Source organism: Scaptodrosophila lebanonensis, unplaced genomic scaffold (genome assembly GCF_003285725.1).
Source record: "Scaptodrosophila lebanonensis strain 11010-0011.00,11010-0021.00 unplaced genomic scaffold, SlebRS2 tig00001412-arrow-pilon, whole genome shotgun sequence".
In the NCBI taxonomy this organism is placed as follows: Eukaryota; Metazoa; Arthropoda; class Insecta; order Diptera; family Drosophilidae; genus Scaptodrosophila; species Scaptodrosophila lebanonensis.
Genome location: NW_022060739.1, coordinates 1,332,730 through 1,357,147, shown reverse-complemented (window position 1 = coordinate 1,357,147; position 24,418 = coordinate 1,332,730). Strand labels below are relative to the sequence as shown.

General features: G+C 43.9%; 8 protein-coding genes across 8 annotated transcripts; 5 read left to right on the top strand and 3 right to left on the bottom strand.

Moving 5' to 3' along the window:
- Positions 1–2: 2 nt before the first annotated feature.
- Positions 3–7,787, top strand: LOC115631059 (serine/threonine-protein kinase Tor). The gene is made up of 5 exons (XM_030527698.1): positions 3–228; positions 284–501; positions 567–1,133; positions 1,233–1,969; positions 2,028–7,787. Exons 1-5 carry the CDS (start codon positions 3–5, stop codon positions 7,657–7,659), a joined length of 7,380 nt encoding a protein of 2,459 aa, XP_030383558.1. The 3' UTR covers positions 7,660–7,787.
- A 249-nt stretch (positions 7,788–8,036) lies between these two features.
- Positions 8,037–14,279, bottom strand: LOC115631060 (ubiquitin conjugation factor E4 B). The gene is made up of 9 exons (XM_030527699.1): positions 13,927–14,279; positions 12,850–13,113; positions 11,279–12,784; positions 10,584–11,155; positions 10,125–10,521; positions 9,945–10,057; positions 8,874–9,198; positions 8,468–8,810; positions 8,037–8,399 (listed from the first exon to the last, which is right to left on the bottom strand). The coding sequence occupies exons 2-9, from the start codon at positions 13,018–13,020 to the stop codon at positions 8,119–8,121; spliced, it is 3,708 nt and encodes a 1,235-aa protein (XP_030383559.1). The 5' UTR covers positions 13,021–13,113; positions 13,927–14,279; the 3' UTR covers positions 8,037–8,118.
- Positions 14,280–14,430: 151 nt separating this feature from the next.
- LOC115631769 (RNA polymerase II transcriptional coactivator) lies at positions 14,431–15,085 on the top strand. Its single transcript, XM_030528604.1, has 2 exons — positions 14,431–14,577; positions 14,630–15,085. The coding sequence occupies exons 1-2, from the start codon at positions 14,512–14,514 to the stop codon at positions 14,909–14,911; spliced, it is 348 nt and encodes a 115-aa protein (XP_030384464.1). The 5' UTR covers positions 14,431–14,511; the 3' UTR covers positions 14,912–15,085.
- A 1,957-nt stretch (positions 15,086–17,042) lies between these two features.
- On the bottom strand, positions 17,043–17,876 carry LOC115631560 (transmembrane protein 222). The gene has a single exon (XM_030528351.1). The coding sequence runs from the start codon at positions 17,764–17,766 to the stop codon at positions 17,152–17,154; it is 615 nt and encodes a 204-aa protein (XP_030384211.1). The 5' UTR covers positions 17,767–17,876; the 3' UTR covers positions 17,043–17,151.
- A 122-nt stretch (positions 17,877–17,998) lies between these two features.
- LOC115631616 (cytidine deaminase) lies at positions 17,999–18,843 on the top strand. The gene is made up of 3 exons (XM_030528421.1): positions 17,999–18,128; positions 18,209–18,401; positions 18,496–18,843. The coding sequence occupies exons 1-3, from the start codon at positions 18,065–18,067 to the stop codon at positions 18,716–18,718; spliced, it is 480 nt and encodes a 159-aa protein (XP_030384281.1). The 5' UTR covers positions 17,999–18,064; the 3' UTR covers positions 18,719–18,843.
- A 257-nt stretch (positions 18,844–19,100) lies between these two features.
- Positions 19,101–19,871, top strand: LOC115631615 (cytidine deaminase-like). The gene is made up of 2 exons (XM_030528420.1): positions 19,101–19,355; positions 19,424–19,871. Exons 1-2 carry the CDS (start codon positions 19,286–19,288, stop codon positions 19,861–19,863), a joined length of 510 nt encoding a protein of 169 aa, XP_030384280.1. The 5' UTR covers positions 19,101–19,285; the 3' UTR covers positions 19,864–19,871.
- A 214-nt stretch (positions 19,872–20,085) lies between these two features.
- Positions 20,086–22,256, top strand: LOC115631840 (cytidine deaminase). Its single transcript, XM_030528683.1, has 2 exons — positions 20,086–20,293; positions 21,787–22,256. The coding sequence occupies exons 1-2, from the start codon at positions 20,122–20,124 to the stop codon at positions 22,215–22,217; spliced, it is 603 nt and encodes a 200-aa protein (XP_030384543.1). The 5' UTR covers positions 20,086–20,121; the 3' UTR covers positions 22,218–22,256.
- Positions 22,257–23,209: 953 nt separating this feature from the next.
- Positions 23,210–24,410, bottom strand: LOC115632040. Its single transcript, XM_030529007.1, has 2 exons — positions 24,046–24,410; positions 23,210–23,984 (listed from the first exon to the last, which is right to left on the bottom strand). The coding sequence occupies exons 1-2, from the start codon at positions 24,256–24,258 to the stop codon at positions 23,319–23,321; spliced, it is 879 nt and encodes a 292-aa protein (XP_030384867.1). The 5' UTR covers positions 24,259–24,410; the 3' UTR covers positions 23,210–23,318.
- Between the last annotated feature and the right edge of the window lie 8 nt (positions 24,411–24,418).

The window sequence follows — 24,418 nt, the reverse complement described above, 5'->3', positions numbered from 1 at the left end:
CAATGTCTACGTCGTCAGTGGTGCAGCAGTTCGTCAACGGGCTCAAGTCCCGGAATCGCAATGTGCAAAACAAGGCAGCGCAAGACTTGTTCCTGTTTGTCAAAACAGAGGTGCGGGAAATGTCGCAAGAGGAACTGGTCCAATTTTTCGATGACTTCGACCATCACATATTTAATATGGTCAACGCAACCGACATTAATGAGAAAAAAGGGGGCGCCCTAGCCATGAGTAAGTATATATTTATAGTTAAATAAAGACGTTTTTTATATACCCTTTTTCACAGAGTGCCTGATTAGTGTCGATGCGTTGAAGGCCACTAAGGGCATATCGCCATATTTGAATCGCTTGCGTGATCTACTGCTCATCAATGATGTCTCCGTTATGGAAATTGCAGCGCGCTCATTGGTAAAACTGGCGAACTTACCGGGGTCAAAGGGTGTCGAATCGTTTGATTTTGATATTAAACACGCCTTTGAAATGTTGAGTGGGGAGAGACAGGAGGCAAGTGTTAAAATAATTAATCAATAATATTTATATAACTAATGTATTGCCCAATCTACTTATAGTATCGTCGCCACGCCGCCGTTTTTATACTTCGAGAACTGGCAATGGCATTGCCTACATATTTCTATCAGCAAATCTTAGCTTTTTTCGAGCACATCTTCAATGCGATCTTTGATCCAAAGCCTGCCATACGTGAATCGGCAGGCGAAGCTCTGCGAGCGGCCCTAATTGTAACAGCCCAGCGGGAGAACACGAAGCAATCGAGTGAGCCTCAATGGTATAAAAAGTGCTATGACGAAGCCAGTAATAGCTTCAGTGTGGACCTTGGAACAGGCAAGGAACAAAAGGGAATGACTCGTGATGATCGCATACACGGTGGTCTCATTGTTTTTAACGAGCTCTTTCGCTGTGCGAATGCAGTTTGGGAACGTCGCTATACAACATTGAAGACACTCTTTCCAAAGACTCATCATAATAAGATCCTAGAGGCGACCAGCTCAGCAAATGCAAGCAGCCAGTTGAACACAATTGTACCACGACTCAAAGTGCCTTTTATCGACAAGCTAGGCAGTAGCCAGGTGCATATGGAAAGTGAGCAGCCTCATGGAATACCCAACAAGTTTTCCAGCGTAAGTAAAGAGCTAGAAGAGATAATCAGAACAGGCATCAGTTAATATACTTTATCTAATTAGAAATGTTCTAACAATTTCCCTTCTCTCTCACTTCAGCTTAGTGTATTGGAATCTGCATACGCGCATGAAATATTGACAGAGCACTACACTACAATTTGTGACAATGTCCTGGAGCAGCGGTTCTCCAAGTCGCCTTATGTACAGCAGGCCTTGCTTCAAATTATGCCGCGGCTGGCCGCTTTTAATCGCTCAGTATTCGTCAGCAAATACCTAAATATCTGTGTAGCCCACCTTATGAGCATATTGCGCGGCAAGGAAAAGGATCGTACGATGGCCTACATCACGATTGGCTACCTGGCCGTGGCAGTTGAACGCGACATTGAACCACATCTGAAACCAATAATGAGCATCCTCAAACAAGCACTTCCTGCCAAGGATTTAGCAAGCAAGCGCAAGACTGTCGTTGATCCAGCTGTCTTTGCTTCCATAACGCTGTTGGCTCACGCAGTCAAATCGGATATTGCGGAAGATGTTCAGGATATATTAGAGCAGATGTTTAGCACTGGTTTGTCGCCAGCCTTAACTGTCTGTCTGCGTGAATTGGCCGAGAATGTGCCGCAACTGAAGTCGGCGATTACAGAAGGACTAATCGGCGTGCTGTCCCAGGTGCTGATGAATAAGCCAGCGACCATTCCCTACGCTGCCACTTTACAAATTGCCATAGATGCTTCACTCATGATGCAGACTGCAGATGGCCCCACAATTGTGCTCGCATTGAAGACACTCGGCACATTTAATTTCGAAGAGCAGAATATGCTGGACTTTGTGCAGCGGTAAGCTCTCCTATTAGAACTTTTCCGTCTTCAATTCATTACTCACTCTACTTTTCAGCTGTGCCGACTACTTCATCAATCATGAGCAGCAAGAAATTCGCTTGGAAGCGGTGCAAACGTGTACTCGATTGCTAAAGCTTGCCGTGCAATCATCGGACAGCATGGAGAATTCTAAGACATTGAGCGATACGGTGTCCCATGTTATAGAGCGTTTGCTCACAGTAGCCATTACAGATATGGATTGCAATGTACGCATACGAATTTTACGCTCCCTTGACGAAACCTTTGATGCCAAGCTAGCCCAACCGGAATCGCTAAATTCACTTTTTATCACGTTAAATGACGAAACATTTGAGATTCGTGAGCTAGCCATGGTTACAATTGGACGATTATCATCTATGAATCCCGCCTATGTTATGCCCAAACTAAGAACCACACTGATCGAGCTTTTGACAGACTTACAGTTTTCCGGCATGAGTCGAAATAAGGAGCAGAGTGCGCGCATGCTCGACCATTTGGTTATTAGCACGCCCCGGCTGATTTCCTCGTACATGAACCCCATATTAAAGGCGCTAGTACCGAAGCTGCACGAGCCAGAATCGAATCCTGGTGTAGTGCTCAATGTGCTGCGCACCATTGGCGATCTGGCAGAGGTGAATGGCGGTTCCAATGAAATGGAATTGTGGGCCGATGAACTGCTATCGATTCTACTGGAAATGTTGGGCGATGCAGGCAGTCCGGACAAGCGCGGCGTTGCACTCTGGACATTGGGTCAGCTAATCAGTGCGACGGGCCGCGTAGTTACGCCCTACCATCAGTATCCAGGCTTAATTGACATACTCATAAACTTCTTGAAGACCGAACAGCGGCGTTCCATAAGGCGTGAGACGATCCGGGTGTTGGGCCTACTGGGCGCTATGGATCCGTATAAACACAAGATGAACAAGGGCCTCATTGATAGTCAGAAAGATAATGTATTGATTGCCTACTCTGATGGCAAGGTCGATGAGAGCCAGGACATCTCAACGGCTGAATTGTTGGTCAACATGGGCAACCAATTGGATGAATATTATCCGGCTGTAGCCATCGCTGCCCTTATGAGAATTCTACGCGATCCCACACTAAGCACCTTACATACAAGCGTCGTGCAGGCGGTTACGTTCATCTTTCAGAGTCTGGGCATTAAGTGTGTACCGTATTTGGCGCAAGTGCTGCCCAATCTGTTGGACAATGTACGCACAGCAGATAATAATTTGCGTGAGTTCCTGTTTCAGCAGCTTGCTACTCTCGTTGGATTCGTCAAACTGCACATTATCAGCTACATGAGCGACATATTTCAGCTCATCAAGGAGTTCTGGACCATCAATACACCGCTGCATACGACGCTAATTAACTTAATTGAGCAAATTGCTGTGGCCTTGGGCTGTGAATTTCGGGATTATCTGGCCCAGCTCATTCCGCAGATTTTACGAGTTCTGCAGCATGATACGTCCAAGGATCGAATGGTTACCAGACGACTGCTGCAGGCGCTTCAGAAATTTGGCAGTACTCTCGGCTATTACCTACCATTGATTGTGCCGCCGATCGTAAAGCTTTTCGACTCACCCTACGTACCCCAGCAAGTGTCTTTGGTTGCCTTAGAAACGATTAATCACTTAGCAGGTCAGCTAGACTTCACAGATTTTTCCTCCCGTATAATACACCCTCTGGTACGTCTGCTGGACTCGGAGCCAGAACTGCGCGAACAAGCGATGACCACCCTTTGTTCTTTGGTCATACAACTGGGCAAGAAGTATTTGGTGTTTGTGCCGATGGTGAATCGCATAATAACCAAGCATCGAATTGTGGATTCCAATTATGAGAAGCTGCTTAACAAAATCCAGAGTAATACAACCATGGCCCTGGATGGGGAATTCCTTACGCGGCATGCTAAGTGTAAACATAACGAGCCGATGGTCTTAGACACGAGCAGCACAGCAACATCCTTGAAGGTGCACACTGAGGATTTGCGAGCATCCTGGCAGGTCACGCGTCGTGTTTCTAAGGACGATTGGGTCGAATGGCTAAAACGTCTGTCGATTGGATTACTTAAAGAATCACGCTCGCATGCGCTGCGTGCCTGCCGCGTATTGGCCAAGGACTACGATCCCTTGCTGCGCGACTTATTTAATGCAGCATTTATCTCTTGCTGGACAGATCTTTCACCGGAGCATAAGCATGAGTTAACTCAATCCCTAATACAGGCTCTGCAAGTCACAGATATGCCAGAAATCACTCAGACCATTCTTAATTTGGCCGAGTTCATGGAGCACTGCGATCGCGATCCCATACCGATTGATACAAAGCTTCTTGGCACACGGGCTATGGCTTGTCGCGCATACGCCAAGGCATTGCGCTATAAGGAGGAGGAGTTCCTGCTGCGCAAGGATCCTCAAGTCTTTGAGTCACTTATACTGATCAATAACAAGCTGCAACAGCGTGAGGCCGCCGAAGGTCTGTTGACCACCTATCGTAATGCAGCTAATGAGCTAAACGTCCAGGGACGCTGGTACGAGAAGCTGCATAACTGGGATCAGGCTCTGCATCACTACAAATACAATTTGTCAACGGATGCCAACGATCTGGAGGCGCGTCTAGGTCATATGCGCTGTCTGGAGGCGCTTGGCGACTGGTCCGAGTTGAGTAATGTGACGAAACAGGAATGGGAGAGCTTCACTCCAGAGGTTAAGGCTCGTGCTGGCCCCTGGGCTGCTGTGGCCGCCTGGGGTCTGGAGGATTGGGAGGCTATGCAAGAGTATGTACGCTGCATTCCTGTAGACACGCAGGATGGTAGCTACTATCGGGCTGTACTCGCAGTACATCACGAAGATTTTGAAAAGGCCCAGTTTCTCATCGATGAGACCCGCGATCTGCTCGACACGGAGCTGACATCCATGGCAGGCGAATCATATGAGCGCGCCTATGGCGCCATGGTCTGTGTGCAAATGTTGGCCGAACTGGAGGAAGTTATTCAATACAAACTCATACCAGATCGACGAGAGCCTCTGAAATCGATGTGGTGGAAGCGCCTTCAGGGCGGTCAGCGTTTGGTCGAGGATTGGAGACGCATAATCCAAGTGCATTCGCTGGTGGTGAAACCACATGAAGACATACACACGTGGCTGAAGTATGCAAGTCTTTGTCGCAAAAATGGCTCTCTCCATTTATCACACAAAACTCTAGTCATGCTCTTGGGCATGGATCCCAAACAGGCGCCTAACGAACCATTGCCGTCCAATCAACCGCAGGTTACCTACGCCTATACAAAATATATGGACGCCTCGGGCCACCTTCAGGAGGCGTACGATCAACTACGTCACTTTGTCAACACCTATAGCGCTCAGTTATCATACATACCGCAGGAGGCAGTGAAACAAGAGGATCATCGCTTGCTAGCACGCTGTTATTTACGTCTCGCCACCTGGCAAAATAAGCTGCAAGGCATCCTTGAACCGGAGGCGGTGCAGGGTGCCCTCGAGTGCTTTGAGAAGGCCACAAGCTACGATCCGAACTGGTACAAGGCCTGGCACAAATGGGCCTACATGAATTTCAAAGTAATGCAGGCCCAGAAACAAACACCCGATAAGAAGCCGGTGGGCGATGGGGAATATTCGGCTAAGGATCGCCTCATTATTCAGCAGTATGCTGTACCCGCTGTTCAGGGCTTCTTCCGGTCGATTAGCCTCATTAAGGGTAACTCACTGCAGGACACTCTGCGTCTATTAACACTATGGTTTGACTATGGCCACGACTCTGAGGTTTATGAAGCTGTACTTTCGGGCATGAAACTCATCGAGATTAACACATGGCTACAAGTGATCCCTCAACTAATTGCTCGCATCGACACGCATCGTAAGCTGGTTGGCCAACTTATACATCAGCTTCTAATGGATATTGGCAAAAATCATCCTCAGGCCTTGGTCTACCCTCTAACAGTCGCCTCCAAATCCGCCTCGCTAGCACGTAAAAATGCCGCCTTCAAAATACTCGACTCGATGCGAAAGCACTCCCCCACATTGGTGGAGCAGGCGGTGATGTGTAGCGAAGAACTAATCCGTGTAGCCATTCTTTGGCACGAGCAGTGGCACGAAGCCCTGGAAGAAGCCTCCCGTCTTTACTTCAGCGATCGCAATGTAAAGGGCATGTTTGAAATACTGGAGCCCCTTCACGCAATGCTTGAGCGTGGCCCCCAGACTCTGAAGGAGACCTCCTTCTCGCAGGCATACGGCCGCGAGCTAACCGAGGCCTATGAATGGACGCAACGCTACAAGACCTCATCCGTGCTATTGGATCTAGATCGTGCCTGGGATATTTACTATCATGTTTTCCAGAAAATTTCACGTCAACTGCCGCAGCTTACCTCCCTGGAATTGCCGTACGTGTCTCCAAAGCTAATGACCTGCAAAGATCTCGAGCTAGCCGTGCCTGGATCCTATAATCCAGGACAGGAACTAATACGGATCAGCCACATCAAGACCAATCTTCAGGTTATAACATCGAAGCAGCGACCACGCAAATTATGCATACGTGGTTCCAATGGCAAGGACTACATGTATCTGCTGAAAGGTCATGAGGATTTGCGACAGGATGAGCGTGTGATGCAGCTATTCTCGCTCGTCAACACCTTACTGCTCGACGACCCTGATACGTTCCGGCGAAATTTAGCCATTCAGCGCTACGCCGTCATACCGTTAAGCACCAATTCTGGCCTCATTGGCTGGGTACCACACTGTGATACGCTACACACGCTGATACGTGATTACCGGGACAAAAAGAAGGTGCCGCTTAATCAGGAGCACCGAACCATGCTCAACTTTGCACCCGACTACGATCATTTGACACTCATGCAAAAGGTGGAGGTGTTCGAGTATGCGCTGGGCCAGACTCAGGGCGATGATCTGGCCAAGCTGCTTTGGCTGAAGTCGCCCTCGTCGGAGGTTTGGTTCGAACGTCGCAATAACTACACCCGCTCCCTAGCGGTCATGTCTATGGTTGGCTACATTCTCGGTCTGGGCGACCGTCACCCCTCCAACCTGATGTTGGATCGCATGAGTGGAAAGATCCTGCACATTGACTTTGGTGACTGCTTTGAGGTGGCCATGACTCGGGAAAAATTCCCTGAGAAAATCCCCTTCCGATTGACGCGCATGCTGATCAAGGCCATGGAGGTCACTGGCATCGAGGGCACCTATCGCCGTACCTGCGAGAGTGTCATGGTGGTGCTGCGTCGCAATAAGGACTCCCTTATGGCCGTCCTCGAAGCATTCGTCTACGATCCCCTACTTAATTGGCGTCTCCTTGATGTGGACAAAAAGGGAAATGAGCCGGCAAACTCGGGCATGCAAATTGGCGGCAATGGCAGCCCCAGCAACTCCTTAGAGGAGTCCCTGTTGCACAGCAATCCCGTAGCCAAGTCCAAAACCTATGAGGCACAGCTGTCGTCCAACCTGATGGGCGTGGCAAATGTGGCCGATGTCACCAATAGCAAGGCCAGCAAGGTGATCAAGCGAGTGAAACGGAAACTAACCGGCACCGACTTCCAAACCCAAAGCAGCGTAACCGTGCAACAGCAGGTGGAGCTACTCATCCAGCAGGCTACCAATAACGAGAACCTCTGCCAGTGCTATATTGGCTGGTGTCCATTTTGGTGAGAGGCGAGTCGTCGCCCTGAACATAAATTGCACATATTTATAATTTATATAGCATGTTAGAATTACGCTTCATATAATTTTATATTGTAAATTCAATTGCAATTAAATTCCAAATTTTGTAAACCTCACACACAGGACTACTTTCGGTTTCGCAGGGCTGTGCCGAACTCCCAGATGGCAGGGTTGTATTCTTAGAATTTGTTCTTGGACCAATTGACTAGAACAGGTCTGTCTGTCATTCCGTTGCCGCTACATTTCCAGCCCTTTGCCATACTAGATTAGATTCCACTATCGATTCATATCGACTAATCGAACGTGAATCTGCATTCAGAAAAGCCCTGCTTTTTAGGAGCCTCCACCGTCACGAAAATAGCAGCTCCATATCAACTATATATTAAATATATTTTTATACTTAAATCTACTTTATCAGCGCTCGTAACATCCACTCTGGCTGCCATTTTAGCCATTATTCTGACCCTTTTGACGCTTGAAGCGCTGCTCCTTGCGCCAGGCATCGATGCGCTCTTTCAGCTCAATATTCGGCACCAACATGTCCTCGGTGAGTGGCTGTCTATTGAATGGATCGGTGCAGCTATTTAGCAAATGCCTTGTGATTATAGAGCGATCCATAACAGTGCCCGACGGCAGCACAACGGGATCGGACATGAGTGTGTCCATGAGCGGATCTTTGAATTCATCGGGCGCATCTGCACACTCATCTTCAGTCTGTTGGTTGGCAACTTTGAGTTTAAAACGGGGGAATCATTAGAATTGGTCTCGATTTGCAAATATAATGCCTGCGACTTACCATAGATTTCATGCGCACGCTGGATGAGCGCACGGAAACGTTCAACCTCGACCGCAGAACGCAGCGTCAGGCGCTTGATACGTGAGGCCGCTTCGTTGCATATGTTTATGTCAAAGGAGCGCTCGTCGGCGGCCAGAGCCTGAGCGAACCTATCACAGTCTAGGTGCAGATATATGTCAAAGATCTGGGCCAGAAGGCTACGCGGCTCCCAGCCATACTTGGTTGGGTTCTTAACTTTAAGATCGTTGCATTTGGGTCCAGCTAGTTGTGTTAGATTGAAATTCAACATCGAGCTAAGGCGATCAACAAGCTCGTCTCGCATGAAGGGCTCCTTAATGTCGCTCTAAACGTTAAAAAATGCTATAACTCAAGATCTGCGATATACTCTATAGTCTCATCTACTTACAGTCAAATAGTGAAACAGATCAACCGTCTCGCGCGCTAGCGTCAGATAGGAACGGCACTGTCTCTCATCCGTGCCCAGTTGGGTGAGACGTGTCTGTTGCTGCTCCGGGGTCATTGAGCCCCAGTTTTGTTTGTCAGACATCAGCTGCTGCGTCTGATGTATACGCTTCAAATTCTCCAGGCATTCGTCGAGCAAAAAGGTTGTATCATTCATCAACATGTTGACAAACTTGACGAACTGATTGCTGACACGCGACTCGTGGATCACAGCTTGGCGATGTATGGGATTCTCCCACATGGATTTGAACAGATGGCTGATGTGGTATCTGCAAAAACATTAAAAATATATATACCTTTCTTGTTGTCTTCTTTTTAAGAAACAGGCGTTGTAGCGACCCTTATCGCTGCGAGCAAGACTTCTATCTCTAAGAAACCATTCAATATTAACCGAGACTTATCCATAAGCTCAAATTCAGACTCAATATAAGCTCTGTTTTTGGGTGGCCGACAGAATTAATTGGAGCAATTTCTGACTATGCAGAGAAAAAGGAAAAAAAATCATTCGTTCATTCGTTTCTTTCTCTGGAAGGAGAGAGGAAATGGTACGCAGTTGTCTAGCTTAGAACCGTTGTGAAGACTTTGATAGAGTTGCTGGGGCCTGGTGGGCCAAAATTCCAGTATTTTCTAAAGAGTATGTATAAAAAGGAGTGTGGAGGCACTCCTTGGGTGTGCAGTAGTCAGTGACTGAGGGGATAATGACATTTCCTTTCAGGATTTTGTCATGCCCAAAACATTCTTCTGACTATTGGTTGGTTTCTCTCATGCGAAGAGCCGCCAGCGTGGCATTCATCTTTCCCATCAGCTGTATTGTAAGTATTCCCAGAATGCCGTATAAGGCGTCACTCGGGGTAGTGCGTAGAGCATAGCGGGACAATTACTCAGTATCGGTCTGAAATCAATGACAGACTTCTGGGTGAGATAAATATCACGGAGAAATGGAGTAGATGGGTCGCAAAAGATAATTGACTTGACTTATATATATATAGCACATTTTGTGGAAGAAACGACTCACCTTATGGTAAACTTATCGTAAAATTCAGTGCTTTGTCCAGTCGTCTCTACATCCACATAGAATCTCATGAGGGCGCAGACCAGCGCATTTTGCGCTAATTCGTGGTTCCACATCTGCAAGAGAGACCGATATTAAGCATACATGGAATTGTAATCTGTGTGAAAGAAACTAAAAACATACCGCTGTGTTAACCGAATTGGTTGGCTTTAGTGAGAACACAAACATGACCTCCACCAGTTTGGCAGTAACGTAGGGATTCTTGATGAGATGGGATGCACACACGCAGGTGAGCAACCATGTGATGATCGAATGATCGATGCCTTGTCGAATGTCCACATTTGCGTGTTGCATGGCAAATAGTATGAACTCAGCTATATCATCGATATACCATTCGGGCAGGGCGGAAAATGCATCAGTCGGCTTCAATTTCTGTACCGGCACCTTCGAGATGAACTTGCCCTCAATGGGTCGCCCCTCGAACTGGTATAGCATGAACTCGCATACGGTCGAGTAGAACTCAGTGCAATGCTGAAGCAGTGCAGGATCCAGCAAGGTGATCTCGCTGCAAGTCTTAGAGCTGTCAAGGAGAGAAAATGTGTAAGAGGAATAAGTAGTGCAAGAAATATGGATTGGGTTTACCGATTTAGTTTGCGCAGCTGCTTCTCCCAGCGTTCCTTGAACTGAGTGTTTCTACTGGCATACCGTGTGTTCACCCAATGTGGCTTGGTTCGGTCCAATTCATCAATCAGCTTTTGAAGCTCCTTGATGGCGCGCACCTTCTGGCGATGGCGTTGTATGGCAGGCAGATAGCCCAGGTGATGTGCTTGCAGTGTCAAGAACCAGCATTGCGTATGGAAATTGGCATTGTCAACCGGTTGAGGAAATTCGCGTTCCACAAAACTCTTATACTGCTCCTCACTAAAACGTATCTTTGTATCGCCCTCAATGTGCACAAGTGAGTTTTTGTAATAGGGGAAATTTGGCTCGATGCGATCCAGATTAATCTTAACCGATAGCTGTTGCAAAACTGTCATCAGATTAATTACGAAGCCGTCACGCGCCAGAAGCTTCTCGTCGCTGGCAAACTGAACGCGACGCTCGTTGTTTCGAAAGATATGAGAAATGTATTCGAGAGTCTTGGGACGGCTACTGCTGTTCACGCAAAGCGAATGAAAAACTGTGTGCATTTGCAGACGCATTGAAAGTAATTCCTGTAAAATAATGAAAGTGGAGTAGCGTTAATTATAGCTTTAAGGAAGGATATAGAATACAGAAAAATGTTCATTTCACTTTCAAGGCTTAAATTTCAAGTTTTTGATATAGATTTTACTCACCCAACGAAGACGCGCGTAGGGCACATCCTCCAACTTAATCTTGGTTATATATTCGGCAAATTTGACATTCTCCTCGGCAAACAATGAAACGGAGAGAAACGGCCCCAGAAAGCTGCATTTCACAATCTCTCGTCCAGGTATTTTTGTACAAATGGGCGGTATAAAATTTGGCTGCCTAGCAACTAGATCGGCAATTGGTCGTGCATTTCCCACCCTAATCACAATCAATTTAGCGAGCCAATCAATTTGCTGAGTATTGATCTTGGATGCACAGATGTTGCGCTGCATTCCAGTGAAAAGACCGCGTAGCACTTGCCCGAAGATGGTGTTAAAGTCCTCCTGTGCCTGGTATGTATGAGTCATTAGATCTGTCAAAAACGATTCGCTCACACGATTCAAGTACATAAGTTCAAGCAGCGTGGACTGATCCAGCTGGACGTACAAATGCTGGTATATGCGATCTGTTAGCACCAGCACAACCATGCGCATAATATGCTTCTGCGCCAGTTTAAGCGCCTGTCCAATCTTCTCTCGTTCTTCGGGCAACTCACTCTGATTTCCACTCATTTCTTTCTGCCAGCTCGAGTGACACTTGATCAGATGATACATGACTTTGTGCTTAGATGTGGTTGTGCAATTTAGCACTGTGGGCGCCATACAAGCATCAGTGGCCAAAGCGTCGTTTCCGCCAGCAGAAGAGACAGAGCGCGAGGTATCGTCGGCAACACTGTCGCCACTGACTATATTCTCCACAGCATTTGCCAGTATCTCCTGCACCTCGGTGTCGTCACTCTTGATCTTTTTGGCAGAAGAGAACTCCTTGTCGTCGGTATTCTCAGTTCCTGTGCCCATGCCATCGTCGCCATCTCTTTTGCAACTGTCCTCTAGCTCATCGTTGTAAATCTTCAGCACCGTTTCCAGCAGCACGTTTGCGATAATGGGCTCAAAGTCGAAACGCATATCTGGATATTGCTCCAAGAAACTTGCAGTATGTGCACATATAATGGAGCCATTGCAGAACTCATTCCAGGAGGCATTCAAAATACGCGACAGCATTAACTCATTGCGTTCATCCACAGATTTCTGTGGCCCATCAGCTGGTGAGCGTTCAACGGATTTGGTCGAAGAGTCCGGTGATGAAGTGGAAACAACGGCAGAAGCTACATCTTCAGATGCTCCGGCGCTTTTGACCGTCTCATCGATATTTATGGACATGGCAGACGTTGGCTTCATTTCCACATCTTGTACGGGTGTAGAGGCTACCGATTTCATTTCCACATCCATGTCCCCAGGCCAGCCCGCTGTGTTTGTCTTCTCACTGATAATGGTAGTGCTGTTATTGCCTTCTGGAGCCGATGAACTGGCCAGGCAAGCACGCACCAATCGAGACTCTCTAATAACATTGCTCTGTGATCTGGACTTCTCGACACTCTTTGGCTGTACTGTGGGGGGCAGCACTGTAGAATTGCTGCGCGCGCTCAAAGTGCGTAAACGACGTTCCCGTATCTGTGAATTTGCAGATTTGTTAGTATGGTTTATAGTTTTAAATGTGACGTATTTCTTATGCTTACCTCTTCGGGCGTAAGCTCAGCCATGACACAAGGCGTGGGGGCGATGGATGGCTCTGCAGCTTGTGTTTCTTGCTGAGGCTTTTGTGGTTCTGTGGCAGCTTCGTTGGATTGCTGCTGTTGCTGTCCCTCCTCCTGCTCCATGGGCTTCTGTGGTGGCTCCTCTTCCGGCATCTCCGCACCACTTTTCAAGTTCCAAGTTGCGCAGTTGTTTTAAATTTTAATTGCTTGTTGCGTATTTACGTACGGTATACGCGTTGATGTCGCCTATGCGCAGGTTAACGAACCAACGACAACAAGAGAATGAAAATGAGAACGAAAATAAGAATGAGAGCGATCAGGAGCTGTGAGAGTGTCGGTCTAGTATGAGATGATTGCGCGCATTTAAAAAATAAACAAAAGTCCAGCGGTCAACGTCAAGTTCATGAGTGCAAGGCAAGGCAAGGCAAGACGAGACAAGACAAGACAACAGAAGACAAGACAATGGGTCTAAATAGCTTTATTTCTTTGTGCCACTGTCTTTAGCCACCAAAAACAAACTACGCACTAGTCAACTCATCTATCAAGTTGACACGGAAGGGGAAATATGGGAAACATAATTGCAGCACTGACCTATGGCAAATTCAAGAAGCCCATGCCAAATTTAGGGTCTAAGCAGCAGCAAGCTATTGATCTATTTATAGTTTAATATGCACCAGCCTACGACGCAATCAGAGGTAAATGCAGATGTAGGGGAGTGTGTTTAGACGCATGGGAGCTACGCACTGCAATAAAAGTGAAGCCTTGTTTTCTTATATAACTGGGAAGCAATAATTCATGGGCCTGCACACTGCATAAACAATCATCGCCAATTGCTGTCTTCAATCAAAACGAGGCGAGTGCCCATTGTGGGGGAGAGGAACGAAGAGAGGGTGCCAGCGAATGAAATCTGCGCATTTCCTTGCTAGACAACAATAGATATAGGCGAAGATCGACCGACAAAATCAGATGCAATGATGACACGCCTACAACTTTCATGTATAGGGAAGGGATGAATGAGTAAAACAACATATGTGAGGGCAATGTGGATACAAATCTTACCTGTTTTGTCCCTTTCAACAGCACCCTCACCACAACAACTTGATGTACTTGGCGTGTGTCTCTGATCTGCTGGCACTAAACAGTTAACACATAAATTTCTTTTGCATTTTGTTAAAAACGTAACAAATATTTCTGCAGACGACACAAGGGTGACACGCAAAAAAAAAGTTTCTCTTTTGTTCGATTCGTGAAATTAATATAGCTGTGAAATGTTGCTTCTTCGATGTGCACTCTGTCTCCGCCAATTAGCAATGTTCCAAGTATAGTACGCGTTAATATTAATGCAAGAAATTGGTAACTATTTCTCCCACTAAATACTACGGTTAATATTCCTTCGCGCTTGCACTGATACTAAATCGAATGCTAAGACAACGGCGACGTACAATTTTCTCTGTCAAATACAAATCAGCAGGCTCTGACAGCTAATGCTATTGTGAATTGAACTAGCTCCGAACTGATTCTTTAAACAACTTGCGTCTAACTGTGAATGTAAAACGCGGTCCGCTTGTTTTCTATTGTGATTTATGCGCCAATTTGCAAACTTGTAAGATTAGAATTGTAAAGTGTAGAAGTTCGCGAATAAAAATGCCAAAAATTAGCAAGAAAAAACCGGCGCCCTCTTCATCGGACAGCGACAGTGGTCCAGATGATGTACGTTTTATAATTACCAATATAAATTTTACCTACAACTGTTAATTCACAGCGCAATCAGCCACCGCCAAGCAAGAAAGGCAAAGAAGCCGGTAAGCCCGCTTCTGCTCCCGCCAAAGACAGTGGCGGTGATGGCGCGACATCCTGGACTTTGGAGAAACTGCGTCAAGTGCGCATTAACGAGTTCCGTGGACGTAAGATGGTGGACATACGCGAATTCTACGAAAAAGACGGAGAAATATTGCCCGGCAAAAAGGGTATCTCCTTGTCCATTACACAGTGGAAGAAGCTGCTGGAAGTGGCCGATGAAGTCAATCGGGCTGTAGATGATTAGCTCATCCCATTCCACCAAAGTAAAACTCAATCACACACACATACTCCAATATGTGCTTAAAAGCATTTTCTCTGCATTTCAAATTGGAATTTAAATGTGCCAAAGAAAGCAGTAGAATGTGCAAAAAAACTTTATTTGTTTAATTGCTATTTAAATAAAATATCTTAAAAATGTTTGATGTTGGTTTATCGAACGGACAATGTAATAATTTTGATGCAGATATTGTTTACAGATTTCCCAAATCTTTGAAAGTAGAAGCATTTTTATAAGCGATATTCTAACATTTTCGCTCCTTTCGAACAAAAGCTAGTAAATTATTTGTGTACAAGACACAACAAATATATCCTTCACTGAAAGGGTCCACTGATTAGGCAGGCAGGATTTTTGGCCCATTTTAGTGTTTTATAAATCATTAGCAAGTCGAGGAAAGTGTACATAAAGGTGTTTGGCTCCCAGAACATAAAGAAAATTCGATTTCAAAAAGATATTGCTATTATTGGAAATAATAATAGGAATAAACCCTAAGAGGCGTTAGAAAATTGAAGTACATATGTATGTATGAAAATCTTATTTAGCTTATGTTTCTATTAAAGAGAAGTAAAGTTAATCTATTATAGAGCTAGTTTTTAGATAATAAACAAGAAAATTAAAATAAACAAGATAGAACGCTACAGTCGAGCAAGCCCGACAGTAAAATAGCCTGTACTCTCCACAAAAAGGAAAAATTAAAAAATAAAAATAAAAAAAAAAAAATTAAATTATTAAAAAAAATGAATGAATTAATTAATTAAAATAATTAATTAAATTAAATTAAATTAGAATACATGTTTATGTTCAGTTTAAACAGCATACATTTACATCACGTACCTATGCGTGTTTATATGCGTGTATGTATGCAGCACAAAGTTGAACAAAAGCAGAAACAACAACAATAGCTGCGGGCAGCGCTGCCGACAGAGCAGCAGGCAGCGCATGAGCAGCGATTTTACTTATGGCTATAACTTTCTTCAGAATTGACCAATCATGATGAAATTTGGCACACGGACACATTAGTACTAACTGGATGTACCTACCAAAATTGATTTTTAAATTCCGAGAATTACGGAAGTTATAAGAAAAAATACGAATTGCGGGGGAGCGGGGGGGTATATCAGAAAAAATAAACAAACTCGTTCTGCCTAGGGCTTATAGGAACCTTGATACCAATTTTGGTTATCCTAGCTCTTGTACTTACTGAGATCCTTGCGCTCATACAGACAGACGGACAGACGGTCAGACGGACAGACGGACATGGCTATATCGACTCGTCTTCTCATCCTGATCAAGAATATATATACTTTGTGGGGTCTGCCACGCCTCCTTCTGTGTGTTACATACATGCGCACAAAACTAGTATAGCCTTTCACCCTTTGGGTACAGGCTATAAAAATTATAAAAGCATTTTTAATAAATTTTATTATAAATTAGTTGTTCTCTCTACATTTTAATTTATTTGTCAACCTTTTATGGCAATATTCAGTTCAATTTAATTGGGTTATTAATTATAGCTTAGTTTTATGTATTTAATTGTAGTTCGATATGAAATGATTACGGCTAATAGGTTGTAAATACTTGGATGTAGGTTATAATTACGAACTGATCGTATAAAGGTGTTCTTAAAGAACAATTTTTTGCTTTTTTGTCCCAAGGTTCTTTGTAAAACTCGAGTTGCATTCGTTTTCTGGTAAAATGTATTCGTTATTCTTTCAAGCAATATTATTTGCAGCAAACCACTCAGCTAAGCCTCCATCACCAGGTACTGGTAGTTCGTCTGGTATTCTGTAGGTCTTATTTAGTTCAAGTTGCACTCTTTTTCTTGCGGTCCAAATTATTTACAAGCTCAGTAGCAGTTGGTCTTTTGACATATTAGTTTCACGAAAAAACAAAAATGTTTTCTATAACGATTGACAAATATTTGACCACCATAATGTGCTGATTCTGGAGTTCAATTCTTTATATCGTTTTGGTTTATGTTTTTTTTAATGCTTGAGACACTTTAGACTTTAGAAAAACGTGTAGTGCTATCTTTTGTGTCTGACCAAGTAAATCGTGTAACATATTCCCACACCAACAAAGCAAGACACATGCAATCTTATCTACATAATGACACAAAAATTTGTTTGCATTTCAAGCTCCAATTTAGACGTACAGGAGACAATAAACAACTATATAGCGCTAATTGCAAATAAAAAGAATGAATCTTAAAAGTAAACACCTAGCAAGACGCATATTGTGACCAACACAGCAAACGGTAGCCATGTCTTGATGAATCCCCAAATGCTAACATAACAGCCGCACACAAAAATCCAAAAGGCCAAGATAATCATATTCCAGCTCGTACTATCCTTGTAGCGCATATTGCAGAGCGCTGTTGCTACGTGGGAATGGCAATTGTCGCAAAATAGATTATGCATCCGTGTGCCGTATAGTACAGATGCCTTCGAAACCCCTTCGTCCCAGGCATAGCGGCCACCCTGTACGTGCTTTGGGTGCAGACGTAGATAACGTGTGGGACGGCCAAAGCCCATATGATCCTCCGACACAAAGTAGGGTCCGGCAAAATCGCGAATAACGCCGTTTGACATGCAAATTCCCATGTGCCCAATCATGGGCAGAATCCAGGTGAGGACTGGTATCGGCGTCCAAACAATGCAGTACGGGAATTTGTCGGTGTCAAAGTCAATTGGTGGCAGACTATCCAATTGCTCTTCCGCACCCATTGCGTGCCGCTCCAAGTCCTGGTCCGAATCGGTTTGCTGCCGCTGTTGCTGATAATTGTTAGTTCCTTGCTGTGCAGGGCTAGATAATGATGACATATTAGAATATACCTATATTAGTCATCAAAGTGGAGGTCGTGATAACTGCTACTATGTTCAAAATTTCCGTTTGATTATGGGAATGTTTTCTGATAAAATTAAAACTGTATCAACAAACCACCCACACCGACGCACAGAAACTCATTTGTCACTGATAGCGGGTGTTGGAGTTCAATCGATGTTTTCCCAACACATTTTGCAGCACTGGCAACAGCTGTTATTTGGGCTGTGTTGTGTGGATCGCTTGTGGAACGCATAATTGTGTAAATCTTATCAAATAGCAATAGTGATAATAAATATGTCGCAGATCTACATTAATGGCATGCGTGATGATCCCTCAGTGCGTGAATATGATACATTAGGTAATGTTCTTATTCTTCTTGTATGATCTTACATTTTTTGGTAGTACGTTACTCGACTAATTTTAAATGCGCATTTTCAGATGCTTCCGTTCAGGAGCTGATACAGGCAGCCGCGGCAGCCCGAAACCAGGCCTATTGTCCTTATAGCAATTTTGCTGTGGGAGCAGCGCTGCGGACAAGCGACGGTTCCATCTACTCGGGTTGCAACATAGAAAATTCCGCCTTTGCCGCCAGCATTTGCGCTGAACGCACAGCTGCCGCAAAAGCCATTAGGTGAGGGTGCACATTTATTGCTCGCCCCGTCATCCCCTGAAAAATTGTTAATTAACCTCATATACATATGTATGTATCTTTTATTAATATATAGCGAAGGGAAACGTGAATTTATAGCCTGTGCGGTGGTGGCACAGCAGGAGAAAGGCTTTACTACCCCATGTGGCATCTGCAGGCAGTTTCTGGCCGAGTTCGCAATCAACGGGAAGGATATACCATTATATGCGGCAAAGCCCACTAACTTGCCATTGCGAGTGCTCTGCAGCAGCGTGTTGGAGCTGCTTCCGAAAAGCTTTAGCTTGGACAATGGCAAATAGGAAGAGCGTTCTTGGATATGCCTATAGCTTAGACAAATTGATCAACCTATTAATATAATTTTTTATTTGATCTTTATGATCTGTACCTGTGTGCAATAATAATATGTGTAATACTCTGTGCAATATGTATTTCATGTGATTCCCATTATCCAAATAAGTTACAACACAAACTATACATACATATGTACATACGTATATGTGTTTAACGATCTGTGTTGTGTAAAATGAATAAAGCCGCTCTATTGATATTTGTAGAGCACACCCCCTTATCAAAACTGTCGCTCACCCGTTAGCTCTCAGCGACTGTTTCTGCCCATGTTTATTAGTTTTTTTTTTTTTTTTTGTTTTTTTGCTGCCAACGCCAAATGCCAACTAACTGACTTGTTGACAACGAGCCGAGAACGCTTGTCCATTTGATAGCGGACGTTCGAAATAGAAACACGCGCACGCACACTCGCTCGGCCACAATTTTGTACACATAATTATAAATAAATATTCACAGCCAGAAGCTATAGATACACATAATAGTTTTTTTTAGCACCACTAAGATTTCGTACTCTTTTAATTATGGCACATCTCATCAAGCGTTTCGCAACGCCATCTAAGCCAGAACTTGTGGTGACTTATGGGTCTTTGGGTAAGTGCATATCAAATATGACGTCACTAGCTGCAATTCCCCTATGTACTATACATATGTGTTTGCAGATGCCGACGTTCAGGAGCTGCTGCTGTCGGCTTTTACAGTGCGCCTGCGTGCCTACGCGCCATACAGTAATTTCAAAGTGGGTGCCACATTTCGCGGCAAAGCTCGTGGAGAAATATTCAGCGGCTGTAATGTGGAGAATTCCTGCTTTTCGCCATCCTCCTGCGCCGAGCGTACTGCGCTGACGAAGGCTATTAGCGAGGGTGAGCGCGAATTCTTAGCGGGTGCTGTCGTCGCCTATCAACCGGATGTATTTACAACGCCCTGCGGCGTTTGCCGTCAGTTCATTAGAGAGTTCACGAGCGACAACGACATGCCAATATATGTGGCTCAGGCGCGAGAAGGCCGAACTGCTGAGACGCCCTTTGCCAATGAGGATCCCGTGCTGTGCACTTCCATCTTTAATCTGTTGCCAAACAGTTTCCATACTTATCAAATATAGCAGTTAGGTGGGGCAGTCTTACAGATATAACATTTCTAATCGTATTCGATTAGAAAAGATTAATTTGATAACGCCCTTATAAACAATTAGGGTAGCCCTAACCATACCAGCTATCTTATTGATTTCTTTTTTGAAAACAAAAGAGGCAAGTCGAAAGCTTTCTACATTTAAGTTTCGGACGTCAAAAAAGATAATTAAAGATTTCGCCTTTCAAAAAATTACTAGCCAATAATCTTTTTTCTTAATCACTTCGGCATAATGCCCAAACGGAATAGCCATGAACGTCTGAGCAAGCGGCTCCAAAAGTATCTGACCCGCCTCAACGAACTTAAGTTCGAGGTGGACAAGCGTCAGTGCTTGTCTGGACGAGATGTTGTGCCGCCTAAGAAAAAAGTGCTCCCAGAATGCATCGTTCGATTTTGTGAGCTGGGTAAGTGGTATAGAGACATTGGAAATTGAATTCGACAAACTATCATACAATACACAGATGGGTTCGTCTCTCAGTCTCTCCAGCTTTTATTTCTGGCACTTCCGATTTTTAAATTATTTCTACAGAAAGAATCTCGCAAGATTATTGTTCGGAGCAGCGGCAGCTACATAAGTTATCCAAATAGAATTAATATTTGCTTTAAGCTTGTAACGTAAATTCATAACACATTTTTGTTTGCCGTTTGCATAAAACCTCTGTAACAGAAACATTATGTAACTCGGCTGCCTGTGCAGCGCTCTCTCTATTGCTCAAATTAAACTGTAATTTGGCAGCGCTCTCGCACTCATTGCAGCGGCTGATCTGCAAATACAGCTGCAGGGTCGTGCTTTCGTCAAATTCTAGACTCAAATTGTAGCCCGCCCGCGTATTTTAGTTCTTCATACACGATTAATTCGATCTCGTGTTTAGTTGTTGTTTTTGGCCAAGAAGGGCAGTCGGTCAGAGACACAGCCGTAACACAGTATAATTAGCTTAGGTGCCTATATGAAGTTGTATTATGTTATTATTGTGTGTATGTACATAATTCATTTTCTATGCAGTTTCAGTAATTAAATTGACATACAATTTTTTAACATTTATAAAATTTCTTAAATATAGTCTATAATTTGTCCTCCAAAACTAAAAGATTTACAGCGACCAGTTGTTGTTTCACCAAGATGCGTCCATACTCTAATTTAAATGAGTGAATAATATCCCTAGAGGTTCCATTTGGTGGACTAATTTTATTTTTCCTACTACAACCTTCTACAGTAGTGTGGTTTGTTGCATTTTCAATAAAAAGCAATATTTTTAGAATTTGCTTCTTCATTTCATTATCAAGATTATTGCCAAATTTTTATTGTTCGATTGTTTGAACCTTTTCGTGCAAATTGCTAGTTTTAATAATACGGCGCATAACACTTTTGTCAACTTTATCAGTTACTGGTGCAATAATTTGCAGCTTTTTCTAATTGTTAATCCAATTAATTACATACATATGTATGCACTGAAAGACAAAAGCCACGATCAAAACAATAAGGGATAGTGCAAAAATATGTACACATTGTTATTCTAGCTGAATATAAAAGGACAACCTAATTCGAAAAAAATGTTTCATAGATGGCGCAGTTAAATTTTTTACTATTCAAAGAAAGTGACAAATCAACTCTTAATGCTGCCAAAAGAAAATTTCAGCTATCTTGCCAATGTAGCTAAGTATCTGGGCGGCTAAGAAAATTATGTTTTAGTGTTCCGTGGAGATTTATAATAAATATTTATGGAGTTGTTGTTGAAAGTCAACTTGTTTTTTTGTGGAAAGCAAGTCTTGGCTAATGTGTTCAAAACAGTTACCAAAACTGTTGGTAGCTCAACAATTATCAACGAATTGAGTCCAGTAACAACACAAGCTTCCTAAATTAATTTCCTTTTAATCTTTAAATAAAATAATTCCGCAGACTTCGAAGGACGTCAATTGGTGGAAGCGGCATTAATAGCTCGCCTGAAGGCCTATGCACCCTACAGCAAGTTCAAGGTGGGCGCCGCCTTTCGCTCCAAGGCTGGCGACATATTTACCGGCTGCAATATAGAGAATGTAGCCTTCACACCCAGCTGTTGTGCGGAGCGCACGGCCTTGGTTAAGGCCGTCAGTGAGGAGCACACAACGTTTACGGGTGGCGCTGTCGTTGCCTACCATCCCGATGCCTTCATCACGCCCTGCGGCGTGTGCCGTCAGTTTATATTGGAGTTCGCGAAAAAGGACATACCGATATATGTTGCCAGTGCACCCGAGCATGATGATGCGCTACCCATGATTGAGGACGAGCACAAGGTACTAATCACATCCATATATAATTTAATGCCAAGGTCCTTCTCATCCTTTGAGTAAATGAAATCATCTAAATAAAGCCGAAGCGAGAAAAAACTATCGTCATTGTTTTCATTCAAAATGGGAATTTTAAGATAATCTCTATTCATAGGATAACTTGAAACAGAATTCACCTATTAATACAAAATATTTCGCGCAGCTACAATGGGAATGATTTTTATTTTCATTGCAAAATCAATGATCGTTTCGAAAAAGGTGACATCCCAAGAAATTCCGCCTTGACACCATCTTTTTGTACCAGCTAATAGAACGTGAATGAAACCAGATACCCAACAGCCAAAAAATATTTATAAATAGAAAATAAATAGGAAATTCTACTTATAACTTTAAGCTAACTATGGGTATTCCGCGATCTTTACCATACTAAATTAGTGTCGTTGCCTACCATCCCGATGCCTTCATCACGCCCTGCGGCGTGTGCCGTCAGTTTATATTGGAGTTCGCGAAAAAGGACATACCGATATATGTTGCCAGTGCACCCGAGCATGATGATGCGCTACCCATGATTGAGGACGAGCACAAGGTACTAATCACATCCATATATAATTTAATGCCAAGGTCCTTCTCATCCTTTGAGTAAATGAAATCATCTAAATAAAGCCGAAGCGAGAAAAAACTATCGTCATTGTTTTCATTCAAAATGGGAATTTTAAGATAATCTCTATTCATAGGATAACTTGAAACAGAATTCACCTATTAATACAAAATATTTCGCGCAGCTACAATGGGAATGATTTTTATTTTCATTGCAAAATCAATGATCGTTTCGAAAAAGGTGACATCCCAAGAAATTCCGCCTTGACACCATCTTTTTGTACCAGCTAATAGAACGTGAATGAAACCAGATACCCAACAGCCAAAAAATATTTATAAATAGAAAATAAATAGGAAATTCTACTTATAACTTTAAGCTAACTATGGGTATTCCGCGATCTTTACCATACTAAATTAGTGTCGGTTAAGCTGGGAATATAGAAATCATAAAAATAACGTTGCGTTTGAAAAAAAAAATCCGAAATATATTTCGTGCACTGTTTGCGCGACGTTTTTTAGATCAAATTTTTACTACGCATGGAATTTGGTCGAAATCGAAATAGAAAATTAAACATATCTTGCCACTGGCTCGCCAGAGCCATACAGAGAATTCTCACAGACCTTGGCCTGTGGAATCCTTTGGGCCTCATCGCTTAGGAACAGCGGCCTTACATCTGTCGTTTCGAATTCAATGTAATCGTCACGATACTTGGGATCCCGATAATTTTGACGCATCTCGGTAATTTGGCCGGTGTGGGGTACAGGCTTGAGCTGATTCTGGTACTCACAGCGGCGTTTGGGGCACTTTTTAGCTGGAAAATCGTCACACATCTGTTCATCCGCTCCAGAAATCACGCGTTTCCCCACCGGAAACAGTTCATTCCAATTCCAAAATGTAATATTATCCTGCGCCGCGATTCCCCGCTGTATGTCACGTGGCTGGTAGTGTACATAGGACAAGTTGTATGTGGTGGCCGAGGGGTCTAGATACTTGCTATCACTTATCTTCGAGCGATCCAGCTCCAGTTTGGTGGCCTCCACTGGCGTGGGCATGTAAATGGGCGAAGGGTCCGGTTCCCTCGGCAATTGAGTCCACCCGTAGGTGTCCTGGGTAACGCTGCTCATGGGCTTAATGGGGCGCTTAATGAAACGTAATTGACCCTGCTCGAAGGGCTTCATAAATTGCATTTTCATGTTCATCGTTGGATTGCGTATCGTATTCGGATCGATGTACTGTAAGCACACAGTAGGATGGGTGGAGCTGCAGAGAAAGAAAGCCAAACCAATCGCTTACCTTCCACTCGTAATTCCTGCCATAGTCCGAACGTAGTTTCTCGTGAATCAGGGGATCGCTAACATAGATTTCGGGATCATGGAAACTGGCATTCGTTTTGTTTCCCAAACGCAAATCCGTGAGATAGCGGTGCGAGCGATAGTAGGAAGTGCGCATATCCTGTGTGTTTTCCGTTACCGGCGTCTTGTAGTCGAAACATCCGAACTCATCCATGGCGAAAGATTATACGAAATATAAAGCGGATGGGTGGTTGGAAGCAAATGCCGTGGAGTAAAAATGTTTTACAAATTTTCGTTTCTCGACAGTCCTCAGTAAGGAAAAAATTTCGTTCGATGTGGTTATTGATATTTTTGTTGCTTGTTGCCTGGTTACG

What these genes read in the sequence shown, in the direction of transcription:
- LOC115631059 (XM_030527698.1), top strand. Translation starts at nt 3, where the DNA reads ATGTCTACGTCGTCAGTGGTGCAGCAGTTCGTCAACGGGCTCAAGTCC. An exon ending in AGGGGGCGCCCTAGCCATGA is followed by an intron (nt 229 to 283) that starts GTAAGTATATAT and finishes CCTTTTTCACAG; the next exon opens with AGTGCCTGATTAGTGTCGAT. An exon ending in TGAGTGGGGAGAGACAGGAG is followed by an intron (nt 502 to 566) that starts GCAAGTGTTAAA and finishes ATCTACTTATAG; the next exon opens with TATCGTCGCCACGCCGCCGT.
- LOC115631060 (XM_030527699.1), bottom strand. Translation starts at nt 13,020, where the DNA reads ATGCCGGAAGAGGAGCCACCACAGAAGCCCATGGAGCAGGAGGAGGGA. An exon ending in CCTACGCGCGTCTTCGTTGG is followed by an intron (nt 11,156 to 11,278) that starts GTGAGTAAAATC and finishes ATTATTTTACAG; the next exon opens with GAATTACTTTCAATGCGTCT. An exon ending in GCGTGCGCATGAAATCTATG is followed by an intron (nt 8,400 to 8,467) that starts GTAAGTCGCAGG and finishes TTAAACTCAAAG; the next exon opens with TTGCCAACCAACAGACTGAA.
- LOC115631769 (XM_030528604.1), top strand. Translation starts at nt 14,512, where the DNA reads ATGCCAAAAATTAGCAAGAAAAAACCGGCGCCCTCTTCATCGGACAGC. An exon ending in GCGACAGTGGTCCAGATGAT is followed by an intron (nt 14,578 to 14,629) that starts GTACGTTTTATA and finishes GTTAATTCACAG; the next exon opens with CGCAATCAGCCACCGCCAAG.
- LOC115631560 (XM_030528351.1), bottom strand. Translation starts at nt 17,766, where the DNA reads ATGTCATCATTATCTAGCCCTGCACAGCAAGGAACTAACAATTATCAG.
- LOC115631616 (XM_030528421.1), top strand. Translation starts at nt 18,065, where the DNA reads ATGTCGCAGATCTACATTAATGGCATGCGTGATGATCCCTCAGTGCGT. An exon ending in GCGTGAATATGATACATTAG is followed by an intron (nt 18,129 to 18,208) that starts GTAATGTTCTTA and finishes GCGCATTTTCAG; the next exon opens with ATGCTTCCGTTCAGGAGCTG. An exon ending in GCTGCCGCAAAAGCCATTAG is followed by an intron (nt 18,402 to 18,495) that starts GTGAGGGTGCAC and finishes ATTAATATATAG; the next exon opens with CGAAGGGAAACGTGAATTTA.
- LOC115631615 (XM_030528420.1), top strand. Translation starts at nt 19,286, where the DNA reads ATGGCACATCTCATCAAGCGTTTCGCAACGCCATCTAAGCCAGAACTT. An exon ending in GGTGACTTATGGGTCTTTGG is followed by an intron (nt 19,356 to 19,423) that starts GTAAGTGCATAT and finishes ATGTGTTTGCAG; the next exon opens with ATGCCGACGTTCAGGAGCTG.
- LOC115631840 (XM_030528683.1), top strand. Translation starts at nt 20,122, where the DNA reads ATGCCCAAACGGAATAGCCATGAACGTCTGAGCAAGCGGCTCCAAAAG. An exon ending in CGTTCGATTTTGTGAGCTGG is followed by an intron (nt 20,294 to 21,786) that starts GTAAGTGGTATA and finishes ATAATTCCGCAG; the next exon opens with ACTTCGAAGGACGTCAATTG.
- LOC115632040 (XM_030529007.1), bottom strand. Translation starts at nt 24,258, where the DNA reads ATGGATGAGTTCGGATGTTTCGACTACAAGACGCCGGTAACGGAAAAC. An exon ending in GCAGGAATTACGAGTGGAAG is followed by an intron (nt 23,985 to 24,045) that starts GTAAGCGATTGG and finishes GTGTGCTTACAG; the next exon opens with TACATCGATCCGAATACGAT.